The sequence below is a fragment of the Peromyscus leucopus genome, chromosome 13 (assembly GCF_004664715.2).
Source record: "Peromyscus leucopus breed LL Stock chromosome 13, UCI_PerLeu_2.1, whole genome shotgun sequence".
NCBI classification, from domain to species: Eukaryota; Metazoa; Chordata; class Mammalia; order Rodentia; family Cricetidae; genus Peromyscus; species Peromyscus leucopus.
This window is the reverse complement of record NC_051074.1, coordinates 40,287,403-40,300,122: the sequence shown is the minus strand read 5'-3', so window position 1 is coordinate 40,300,122 and position 12,720 is coordinate 40,287,403. Positions and strand designations below refer to the sequence as shown.

The following is a 12,720-nucleotide window of genomic DNA, read 5'->3' as shown; positions in this document are numbered from 1 at the left end:
TACTTTCCTGAGTTCTTTCAAAACCCGCAAGCCAAGGCCTGGAGACATGGCTCAGTAGTTAAGAACATGAGCAGCTCTGCCCCAGGACCAGAATTTGGTTCCCAGGGCCATGTCATCGAGTGGCTCACGGGTGCCTGTTATTCCAGTTCAAGGGTGTCTGACACCCTCTTCTGGTGTCCAGGAGCATCTGCACATCCATGCCATATATTCTACACACACACACACACACACACACACACACACACACACACACAGTCTTTAAAAAGCAAACAGAATAAATCCTCATAAGCCAAAAAGTGGGCAAACTTACTTAAAATCTCTAAGAATAAGTCAGGTGTGGTACCGCATGCCTGTAATTCCAGCACTCAAGAGGCTTCGGCAGGTGGATCTCGTGGGTTCGAGGCCAGCCTGGTCCACAGAGCAAGTTCCAGGGCAGCCAGGGCTACACAGAGAAACCCTGCCTCAAAACACCAAAGCAAACAACTCCAAGAATGTACTGAAATGAGAGGTACTAAGTGAGAATAACTATATTTTGGAAATGTAGAGGCCCTAAAATTTCTTTAAAGTAAAATTATTTACATTGCAAAGTATATAAAGTTCAAATTTGTGATTATTAGTGGCAATGCTTATTAATTTTGAGCGAAACTATCCTTATTTACACCAATTTGTAGAAATTGTCTCCTATCTTTAATAAAAGATCTATTTTTATTTTTTATTTTAATGTGCATGAATGCTTGCTTGTATGTACATCTGTGTACCACGAGCATGCAATGCCTGTACTCGCCAGAAGAGGGCGCAAGGTCACTGGAACTGGAGTTAGTGAGTTGCCATGTAGTTAGTGAGTTGCCTGGGAATTGAACCTGAGTCCTCTGGAAGAGCAATCAGAATTCTTAACTGCTGAGCCATCTCTCCAGCCCTCCTCTCCCATTTCTGATACAGGTTTCACAATGTATTCCTGGCTGGCCTGCAACTTATTATGTAGACTAGGCTGGCCTCGAACTCACAGAGATGTGTCTGCTTTTGCTTTCCAGTTGCTGGGATTAAAGATGTGCATCACCACATCTGACTGAAACTGCCCTCTGTGCCTATGTCTAGACATACAAGCACTACCCCAAACACCTAGTATAATTCACAACTGCAAATATTGAAATCACGTCTGCCAGGCTGGAAGTGAGGACCTGTTTTAGCTAAATTAACAACAGAGCAGAGGAAGAGAGAGAGAAAAAAAAAATACACACGTTCCTTTTTGAGATACTTTTATTAACTTCAGATTTTACTTCTAAAAACTTGAAATGCTTTCTGGATCAATTTTTTTTTTTTTAACTTCTAAATCAATTTTATTTTATTGATTTTGCTTTTGAAGGAGGAAATACTTTTATTCAAGTTCAGACTTGAATAAAGACCTAAGAAAGATTGTCCATCTCAAAGAGAAGAATCCCCCTGCTCCCCGAAGTGAGAGAAGGGTCCCGCAGGTCTCCTGAGACAGGACGATGGCAGGCTTGACAGGCTTAGACATGATGTTTGGTCTCTTTACCCAGCAGCCATCCAGGGCCACGCTCAACTTTGTTTTAATGTCCCATCTCAAACAAGTATCCTGAAAATATTATAACTACCGTTCAGTGAATAATTACAGTGTTCCAACATGTAAGCATTTGATAAAAGTTCTCCTTCAGTTATTATTAGCCTCTCAGGCATGTGCTGTGCTTCGCATTTTTTAAAGATTAGGACATTGCAGATGAGTCCCATGATGTAACTAGTTTAAGATCTTACATGGAAATGGGAGTCGACATGGATTTTGAGACTCCAAAGTCTGAGCCGTTATTTATGCATTTTTTTATGTGCACTGGTGTCTCGCCTGCGTGTGTGTCTGTGTGAGGGTGTGTCAGATCCCCTGGAACTGGAGTTACAGACAGTCTTGAGCCACCATGTGGGTGCTGGGAATTGAACCCAGGTCCTCTGGAAGAGCAGCCAGTGCTCTTTACTGCTGCACCATCCCTCCAGCCCAGTCTGTGCCATTATTCAGTGGCACTCTCACCATATGGTTAGCATGGTTTTGACTAGCCCACTGCACGTATCTGCTTTTATGTATTATCTTAACCAAAGGACACAAGGTGTTAAACATAGTGTTTTCCATGCGGAATATGAAAAAAATACAGATCTGCCCCTTTTAGCAGACTAGCAGTTATCAGTTATCTTAAAATCACACTGTCTTCGCTGGAATGTTGACAGAATATCATTTCTGGAATGAATTGGTGTGAAATAGTTTTGTGTGTGGATAGTGACTGATTGTTTGCTAGCCAGCACACTACCACTGAGTGTGTGTGTGTGTGTGTGTGTGTGTGTGTGTTTTACTGTTTTTACTTTAAAATAACAAGCAGTTTTTCAGTTCTTTTCCTAAGTTGTTAGGTGTTCTGGGTATATAATTGCAAGAATTTAGCTGTTAGCTTCCCTCCAAATTCCTTGCTGTTCTTTGAAGAAGTCATTTAGGTGCATTAGGAAAAGATAGCATTAGCTATTTCATAAAGATTTGTTTTCATGTGGCTGACGAGATGGCTCAGCAGGTAAGAGCACTGTCAGCTCTTCCAGAGGACCTGGGTTCAGTTCCCAGCACCCACATGGTGGCTCACAAGTGTCTGTAACTCCTGTTCCAGGGATTGGCACCCTCTCATTGACAAACATGCAGGCAATAACCAGTGCACATAAAATATAAATAAACGTAAAAGGATTTGTTTTTATTTTTAATTATGTGTATGTGTGTATGTAGTAGAATATTATTTTAAGGTGTGTTACTTTTGTTTATGTTGCAATGGTTTAACTCTATGAAGCTGTGTTACTGTGCCTGTCTAAAACACCTGATGGTCTAATAAGGAACTGAACAGGCAATGGCAAGGCAGGAGAAAGGATAGGTGGGGCTGGTAGGCACAGAGAATAATTAGAAAGAGATCTAGGAATAAGAGGAGGAGGAGATCAGGGGCCAGCCACCCAGCTATATAACCAGCAACAGAGTAAGAAAGAAGGGTATACAGAAATAGAGAAAGGTAAGAGCCCAGAGGCAAAAGACAGATGGGAAAACTCATTAAGAAAAACTGGCAAGAAACAAGCCAAGCTAAGGCCGGGCATTCATAATTAAGAATAAGCCTCCATGTGTGATTTATTTGCTGGGTAGTGGGCCCCCCAGAAAGCAAAAGGGCAAAAGCAAACAGCATGTGTGCACCTGTGTGTAGGTATGTGTATGTGAGTGTAGGTGCCTGTGGAGCCCAGAGGTGTTGGATCCTCTGGAGCTGGAGTTATAGGTGGTTGTGAGTCACCTGACCTGAGGGCTGGGAACCAAACTCAGGGACTTGGCAAGAACACTGTGTGCTCTTAACCGCTGAGCCATCTCTCCAGCACCCTTATTAGCTATTTTTTTTTTTTTAAAATAAATCAACGACTGTTATAAATTCTAACAGGGTAAATAAATCTCTGTGGATATGCTGTGTGGAACTGTAGGGTTATTTGACCTCATACCTCTGGAGCTTAGTGTTCTTGAGCCGCGGTTACGGTAAAGTGCTCCTAGTTTCTCAGCTTCAGAGGAAAGGGTGCAGGAAGAGGCAGATGAGAAGTGTTGCCCGGGACAGCACAGGACACTTTATTCCAAATAAGCCCCAGGCTGCAGCTACGCAGACAGCTGATCTTGGTAGATGGGTGTTGGGGTTGTGATTTCAGGAACTTGAACATTCATTTTCTAGTCAGGTATTTGTAGGGTTCTGTGACCCTGATTGCCTTTCAGGAGTGGCAAGGAGCGGCAGTACATTTTGTTTAACTGGTTTCCCTGCCTCTGGCCTGCTGAGCATTGGCTCTTTGCTTTGGTGTCCTTGCAGTTCATCAGGGGCTTGTCACCGCGCCTGAGGACTTTATTCTGGAGGCCCTATGAGACAGTCTTCGTTAGTCTCTAATTCCCCTTACCTTGCACTGTTCCACTGCTGTAAGAGCCGCACCCGTGAACAGGCACTGTGTACTCCACTCCTGTAAGAGCCGCACCCGTGAACAGGCACTGTGTACTCCACTCCTGTAAGAGCCGCACCATGAACATGCACTGTGTACCTGTCGCTCTAGATTGCTGGTCACTGATATGTCTGCCCAGGATCTAGTGTAAACACCTTGTTTTACTTTTGATTTTCCAAAATGTATTCGTTTTTATGTGTACAAGTGTTTTCCTGCATGTACGTATGCGCATCATGTGCATGCCTGGTGCCCTTTGTGAGAGCAGCAAGTGCTCTTAGCTGCTGAGCTGTCTCTCCAACCCTCAGACTTTTCTTTTGGTTAGTTCCTACTCTCCAAATCTTGGCTGAGGTTTCCGTTTTTGCATACATCTTCTGAAACCCTCATGAGCAAGCCCAGTTCCCTCTGTTCTAAGGACACCATATAATGTCAGACTATATATAATGCAGCATTGGATTTCATTCTGCATCTATCTAGGCTTCTGAAGGACCTGGGTATATCCTGTTCGCTGCTCTGTTTTAGTGTACAGTTATAGAATGATACAGGGCATGCACTGGGTGCTCATTGAGTCGAGGTTCAAGAACTAAATTGTTTCTAGTCACTCTTGCTGTTTATCAGTAAGAACATTTTGAGCAGACAGTTTTAGCAATGTGTGACCTTACAGCTGTAGATATTTCTCATTCTGCTTCAAAACCATTTTTTTTTCCTTCCCTTGTAGGTCCATAGAAGATTCTTTATGGGATATCAAGTTCTAAAGGTCTTTGCAGCAAAAGATGATGAGGTGAGTTGGGTGTGGAAGTTTGAGACAGTACTATAAAATTGAGCTGTCATTTTAGGGAAGTGGGTTGTTTATGCCCCCCCCCTTTTGAGACAGGGATTCTCTGTGTAGTTCTGGCTATCCTGGGCCTTCACTTTTTAGACCATGCTGACCTTGAACTCAGAAATCAGTTTGCCTCTGCCTCCTAGATGCTATGATTAAAGGCATATACCACCACACATGGCCTGCCTTTGTGTTTTAAATGCAGTGAAAAAAATCACCAACCTTTAACTCTGAAAAGGGAGAAATGATAAATGAGTTTGTTTTAGCTTGAGCAGAAGACCCAAGGATATAGTCTTGCACAGCAGTAACCTTTGAACCGTTTGACTTAGGTGTAGGAATTCATGTCAGGTGTCCAGGAGAGTTAGGTCAGGTTGACACTTGTCTCTCATGAACACTGAGCGTTTAGTGCTGGTGTGTGGACCTGGAGAGTGGTCCTGACCTGTAGACTCTTTCCCTCTTCCCCAGTGTTCCCCGAGATTCTCTGTTGGCAGGCTGGTCTCTTCCTGGCTGACAATCTTGTCTTTCACATCTTACACTCACACCTCACTCTGTACCTATTTTCTTTCTGAACTATTAAATCAGAACTCAGTATTTCGTTGGTGTGTTGGCCTTAGCTAGAAAATCCCAATACAGAATGTGTTTAAGACAGTAAGCAGGCTTCTAAAATCCGAAAGTATTTGCATTAGAAAATCATGAATTTAATGTAGAAGATTCATTTTGGGTGGGAGTATGGTGATCTCTTTTTCTCCCCACCTCTGGAATGTGGCCTGCTGCTCACCTAGTAGGCGATCATGTGATTGTTGTCTGAGAATGGTTACAATTAAGAGAAGATGCTTGGCTTCCACTTTACAGAGTGGGGGTGAGTTCCTTACAACACACAGATGACTTCACATTTGAGAATTCTAGGTCATGGTTTTCTCCTGAGTCAAGCCTTCTTAGAAATTGTGCTGCTCTGGTCTGGCATGTATTGTTAAACCATGACTTTAAAACTTCAGCTGTGGATTTAATCCCCCCTTGTTTTCCTTTTCCACAAAGGGAATTCTGACTACTTCATGAGAACCATTCGAAAATGTTCTGTTGCAGAGCTATGTTTGGGCACGTGAACTGCAACTCAGATTTGTCATATAAGTGACTAATTTCTGTTGTCAGAGTCAAGTGTAACCATAGGGACAAGTTTCTAACGAAGCAGCGTGTGTTTGGAATAAGGACCGGGCTGCACTAGGGCACACGTACACGGGCCTGGGAGCCGGTGTGCTTGAAGAGCAGAGGAGGGTTCGGGGGTTTTATTAGGACCAGGGAAGCTGCACAGTTATTGTGAAAGAGCTCATTGGCATTTCGGTGCTCTAGGGAGTCGGTAAACCCTGACTGACGCTCTGTGGAAGTGGGTAGGTAAGGCTAACCCCAAGGTTACAGCTGACTGTTGTGCAGTCATTACTAAGTACAGGTAGATCTAGAGGTAGGGTAGGCTGTCTCCGATTGGTTCCTTGAGATAATTTGGGCCAGATATTGGTGACCTGGGTTTTTTTTCTTTCCCATAGGCCTTCAATTTCTATTTTTGTGGATTGTGACAGATATGACTCAATTTTATATAATGCATTTTTATATATTATGGGGTCACTTTGAAGGTTTTTGTTTTTGTTTTTTTTTTTAAAGGCAGGGTTTCTCTGTGTAGCTTTAGAGCCTGTCCTGGAACTTGCTCTGCAGATCAGGCTGGCCTCAAACTCACAGAGATCCTCCTGCCTCTGCCTCCCAAGTGCTGGGATGAAAGGCGTGTGTACCACCACCCGGCCACTTTGAAGTTTTTTTTTTTTCTTTTTTTTGGTTTTTCGAGACAGGGTTTCTCTGTGTAGTTTTGCACCTTTCCCGGAACTCACTTGGTAGTCCAGGCTGGCCTCGAACTCACAGAGATCCACCTGTCTCTGCCTCCCCAGTGCTGGGATTAAAGGCGTGCGCCACCACCACTCAGCCACTTTTGAAGTTTTTTAAGAAAAGACATCTTCATTTCCTAATGGCTCTTTGGTGTCTGTCAGTTTTCTATGTGGTAGTCAAAACTGATGTTATCTAGCTGGAGCATGCGAGACAGGGAGAGCAGGGAAGTATGCTGTGTGAGAACTCCAGGAAAAACTGCATGCAGCGGACTTGTGTGGGTAGGCGGGGAGTGGGAGGGCCATGACAGATGTAATAGCAGTCTTCATACATTTTGAGAGGGATCATGTGAAGTAGAAATTAATCTGTGCTTCATACCAGAGAAGCGAACTGCGACCAACAGGTGGGGAGTTCTGCTCCCAATGAATCATTCTGTCATCCAAGATGACTAACTCCAGATGGATTGCTTTCTCGTGAGGTAGTCAGATGCCCACCCATCTCTGGAAGTTTGTGAGCAGTCTCCAGTAGTACCAGTCATGTGCGTCGTAGGGGGTTGTTAAAGTAGGTGAATATTACTGTTTTTCAATTACAATATTCTGTGAATAACTCCTTACATTTTCTCCTTTGGTTATTTGCTTATAATTGTGTGTGTGTGTGTGTGTGTGTGTGTGTGTGTGTGTGTGTGTAGAGATTGTACACATTTATGTGCTGATTTGCACTGTGTGTAGAAGAGAAGGGGAGAGGAATTAAAGGCAGGATTAGTGTTGATGTAATTTAGAAGATAATCATCAGCCCACCATCCTTTACATTGAATATCCTGATTGGTCCTGTCAAAGACACACAAATTCAGATTTCAAGCAAATTAGAAATAGTCTCTTCCCTAGACTCTGCTTTTCTGGCCCTCTTTTATGAGATTTAGTATTAGAACATACATGTTGTATTTGCTGTATGTCTCATTTCCACTAATAAAGAACACATTTGCTCAATAAAGTCAGGAAGTGCTCTTAGTTCTATGACAAGGCCTTGGAACCTAGCAGAGAATAGGCTTAATGTAAGTATTCCTTGAAACAAGGGAGATTTATCTCTTTTGAAATCTGTAGACAATTTTGATGGCAAGATATTGAGGCTATAGGTTTTCATGAAGGGATGGGATACACATAGCTAACTTTGATACAGGTTAGCTGTGATACAGCAAAAGTGCACAGTGTTGGGGAATTTGGAAGACAGATCTGAGGTGGGTTAGAAGACGTGGTGGGGTTGTAGCCAGAAAGAAATTACATGAGCAGACGCCCTAGGGGAAGCCCCTAGCCCTGCTCATTGATCAGCTCCGAGAGGCTGGAGAGAACTGTTAGAGGTCGGTGGGAGGGACTGACATGGTCTGCTCCGACCGGAAGAGGCAGTGATGGGCTTGAGAGACAGTGGAGAGGGCGAGTTGGGGGACGAGGAAGGTGGGATTGTCACCTTTGACTTTGAGGCCATAGTTTGGTTGAGTCGGGGGTGCTGTTGGGGAAGCAGGGGGCACAGGAGAAGGGCAGTAATGAGTCTGGTAAGATGGGGTGTCCACCAGCAGTCTGTGCCTGGTCATGCCAGAGGATTTATTTGTGTACCCAGGTGCAGAAGCCAGGAAAAGATACTGGGTGGGTGCCTTTCTCTCCATATTTCCTTATTTCCATGGTTGAGACAGGGTCTCTTGCGAGGCTAGAAACTTGCCATTTTGGCCAGGCTGGATGGCTGGGCTGGGCTTGCTAGTCAGTCAATGCTAGGGTTACAAGCACACACAGCTGTGTCTGGATTTTTATGTGGATGCTGGAGATTCGAGCTCAGATGCCGAAGATTGGACTTTAGATCTTAAGTCAATAAGGACAAGCACTCTTTACTCACTGAACTGTATCCCCAACCCCTTAGAAGAGTTTGAAAGATTATTTTGACTCTTCAACTCATGGGACTGGATGAAATTATCCCTAAATTGAGTTTTAGAACGAGAAGAGGAAAGAAAGACTGAAAGTGGACTTTAAGAACTAGTTGGCTCTCGATGTGAACCGATGTACAAACTGTGCTATAAAAGTTGCCTTAAATATAAGGCACCAGCCTGGTCTACAGAGCGAGATCCAGGAAAGGCACAAAGCTACACAGAGAAACCCTGTCTCAAAAAAAAAAAAAAAAAAAAAAAAAAAACCAAAAAAAAAAAAAAAAAACAAAGAACTAGTTGGAAGAAGAAAAGATCTTGGGGAGCAGTGGCCCGCACAGAATAATTAGAGGACCCTGTCACTTCTGAAGTCAAGAGTGTGGAGAAAGGGGGCCAGGGGCCAGGCAGGAAGCTACGGTGAGTCCACCAACCAGAGATTTGGCAGGTAGAAGTCATGGACTCTGGAGGGTAGTTTCATTAAGAAAGTAGAAAGCATAGCTGAATGGAATCAAAGAATAATCATGTTCTAAGCATATGTAATTGAGAAGGTTTTGAGGAAAAGAGAGAGAGAGAGACAGAGATTTTGTTTAGGAAGGCTGAGTCCTGAATTTAGAGTGTGGGCTTAAACTCAGAGAAAAGGAGGTCATGGTAGTGGGGATCTAGTTAATAAGGTCTAAAAGAGGCACACGAAGTGTCCTGTGTCGATTCTGAGACACTTCGTGCTTGTGTGCAGACACCAGATTTCACATGCTTTTGTGTGCAGATTTTGCATGCTTGTTGGTGGTGCAGATGCAGCCCAGGGTTTTGCACATGCTTTGTGGGTGGTGCAGATGCAGCCCAGGGTTTTGCACATGCTTTGTGGGTGGTGCAGATGCAGCCCAGGGTTTTGCACATGCTTTGTGTGGTGAGAGGGTTGCCATGCTTTGTGGTGTACAGATGCAGCCCAGGGTTTTGCACATGCTCAGCAGGTGCTCTCCCCCTGAGCTGTATATCCTTGAAAAGATGCCTGAACCAGGAAGAACGCAGAGACCCCGTGTATGTGCCCAGGATGTGCTGTTTGTGTGGAACTCTCACACGCTGGACCTGTGCTGACACACACATCTCTCTTACAGGCGGCCACTGTTGCTCTCTCTTCCCTGATTCATGCTTTGGACGAGTTAAACATGGTCGCCATCGTTCGGTATGCATATGACAGGAGAGCTAATCCTCAGGTCGGCGTAGCCTTCCCTCATATTAAGGATACCTATGAGGTAAAACCTGCAGGTCTTTTCAGCCTTCCCTGCCCCTTTCCACCTTTCCTTTTTAAAAAAATCCTTTTTTTTGCAGTCTTGGGGATCCATCCCGTCCCACCCAGGGCTTCACCCCTGCTAGGCTATTCTTCATCCCCTGGGCTATTTCGTTTCCCTCTGTCCCTTTATTCTAAGCACTGCTCTGGGATCTTGTTAAAATACGTATTCTAGTTCTGAGTGGGACTCATTTTCTGAATTTCTTGCAAACTCCCAGAGAATGTTGGGATTGCTGATCTGTGACCAGGTTTTCAGTTAGAAAACAACGTGACTCATGAAAGTATTTAAGGGACTTTTTATTAAACCAGTAAAGGTGACACCAGGCTTTCTCCGAGTTTTCATCCTCTTGGCCTTTTCGGAGCCATGTGGGAAGAGAAATCACCTCCAGTTTAGCTGATCAGGACCACGAATAAAGGCTGTGGATGTGGTTATATTGTGAGCCGAGTGAAGTCCAGTCTGTTTGAGGCTTTCCTATTTAAAGTACAGGTCAGGATCGCTTTGTTCCCGTTCCTCACAGAACTCCGTGTGGCAGGACTGTAAGAGACGGTGGAGATGGACTTCCCAGTCAGACGTCCTGCCGTCCAGGCTTCCCCGTTCGTTCTGCTTGGTCCTGTGTTACAGTTATCCAGCATCCTACCTTTGAGGCATCTCTTTTGTGTCTGGTATCTCTCATACTGCTTGTAATTGTGAAGTTCTTAGTAAGAGTCAAAATACTCGACTTCACATTTGTCAGATTTAGGCTGAGTTTTGAAATATTTCTGCTGTGCCTCTCCCCAGCAGCTGGGATCACGTCTGTGTGGCTCCATTAATCGGATGGTTTCTGCTTTTTATCTCCTTTCTCTCATTAGTGTTTAGTTTATGTGCAGCTGCCTTTCATGGAAGACTTGCGGCAATACATGTTTTCATCTCTGAAAAACAATAAGAAATGCACTCCCACAGGTGAGTTCATTTCCACTTAGCTCACTAATGGCTCTTCCCGCAGACCGGCTCTTGGGAAATCACCTGGCTGCAGCTGTTGACGGGCCCAGGACTTCACGGGGTGAGGTAGTTGGATTCTAATCACACACTCGCACTAATCGATGAGCATGGTTCAGCAGGTGTTCTGATAGGGAACAGGTTCTCCTCACCCTGCCAACTGGCTGCCTCTCCCTTCTGACTTTCGGCGTGCATCCGAAGAGCAGCTTGTTGGATGTCTGTTCTCCAGTGGTGAGCAGGAAGCTTGCTCTTGCTGAAGCGAGTTCATTCGCGTGCGTCCGTGTCCTGCGACAGTGGGGTGTTCGGGGCGCTGCTTCCGCTTTGCTCTTCTTTTGTAGTTTATGGCCGCAGTTCCATTCTCACTGTGGCTTGTTGCGAGCTTCCAGTAGTTACAGCTGGCTGCAGATGTTCAGAGGGATTCTCGAAGTTTTCAGCGCTGTCTTCCGGGCAGCTCACTGTTTGTGTAGCTGTGGGTAGAATGCAACCCCCGCCCCCAACACACACACACACACACACACACACACACACACACACACACAGGCCGAAAAAATAAACAGCAGTGGATAATGATAGAGGCTTTAGGAGAGAGCGTTCAAGAAATACAACAGACGATGGTGGACGCTTCAGGTTACAAGCTGACTGTATTATCTAGTCACGGCAGGGTTAAGGAACGGTGAAGCGACTTTGAAAATGGGGTTCTCCCTGTGCGTTCCTAGGGTGAGGCCCTTTGGGATCAGTGTGCTATACAAAAGACCAGGACATCAAACGGGTCCCTGGGGCTAGCGTCCTTTTCTCTAGAGCTGGGTCTCTTTCTCTCGTGGTGGAGCCGTGTGTGTGTGTGTGTGTGTGTGTGTGTGTGTGTGTGTGTGTGTGTGACCTGAATGTAAGGGAGGTTGTTGTGTGCTGTCGATTGTCTCTTGATGACTTGTTAAGTCAGGAAGCGTTGGGGAGTGAACTGAGGGCCTCATGCATCCTAGCAGTCAATCTGACCACGGAGCTGCACCCGGCCCTCCTTCCAGACTTGCTGAGAAGTTATCTTAGAAATCAGCCTGAATCTAAAAGTTAGACATCTTTTGATCAGCTGGTCCATTTCCTGTGACTTAATGGCTTTTCTACAGCCATTGGCAGCTTTCCCAAGGCGACGTTTAGGAAGCAGTTTATAACAGCAGAGTGCTGTAGCAGAGGCTAGCTGGCGGTGTAGCAGGTGGGGTGCACTGAATGTTCCCTTGTGCAAGCAAGAGCTCCTGGGTGGACCCTGCACTCATCATTTATGATGGCGATGGTGGAAGCCGCCCGTGGAAGTTCAGACCCAGGCAGACAGAAATGTCATCGCGTGACATGTAAGGAGCAGGGAACGGAGGCATAAGGTGCTGTTTGAAACGGCTGCCTCTCCACCTCCGGCCCGTGATTGACGTCAGAAACAGGACTTTAGTTGGATGGCCTTGTGAACCGTGTGAACCAGCAGAGTGAAAGGCGAGCACGTGGTGGGAGAGTCAGAGCTCTCCAGGGAAGACTTGGCTTCTCGTTCCCGTAGCTCTGGGCGGTGCCATTTGTATTGACTTGGTAGATTTTTATTGAAGGGCACTTGCTAGGGATTAAGTGAGACGTCATGGAGAAACTGTCATGTCTCTGCCAAAAGGAACTTTAGAGTTTGAACGGGATGTTCTCAGGTGTGTGTCGTGTGCTTAGTGGCCTGGCCAGATGAGGAAACGACACTAACAGATGAAGAAGTGTGTTTGTTGTGGCCCAGGGTGTCTTCCTGATGGGCTCCGCTGAAACTCACACAAGGTCTTTGGAAAGCTTCGCTTCATTAGGAAGTTGTCTGTTGTTTGAAATGTTTTCCTCTTTAGCTAATGACTATCTGAGAAATATTAGCTCATTGGATA

At 45.1% G+C, this 12,720-nt stretch overlaps 1 protein-coding gene across 2 annotated transcripts in view; it reads left to right on the top strand.

The window, feature by feature from the left end:
• Xrcc5 (X-ray repair cross complementing 5) overlaps positions 1-12,720 on the top strand; it is a 58,759-nt gene that overhangs the window by 26,375 nt on the left and 19,664 nt on the right. For both annotated transcript variants that reach the window (XM_028870090.2, XM_037210298.1), the window contains exons 10-12: positions 4,700-4,762; positions 9,686-9,823; positions 10,708-10,798. In XM_028870090.2, coding sequence (XP_028725923.2) covers positions 4,700-4,762; positions 9,686-9,823; positions 10,708-10,798 — 292 coding nt within the window. The remainder of the gene's footprint in view (positions 1-4,699; positions 4,763-9,685; positions 9,824-10,707; positions 10,799-12,720) is intronic.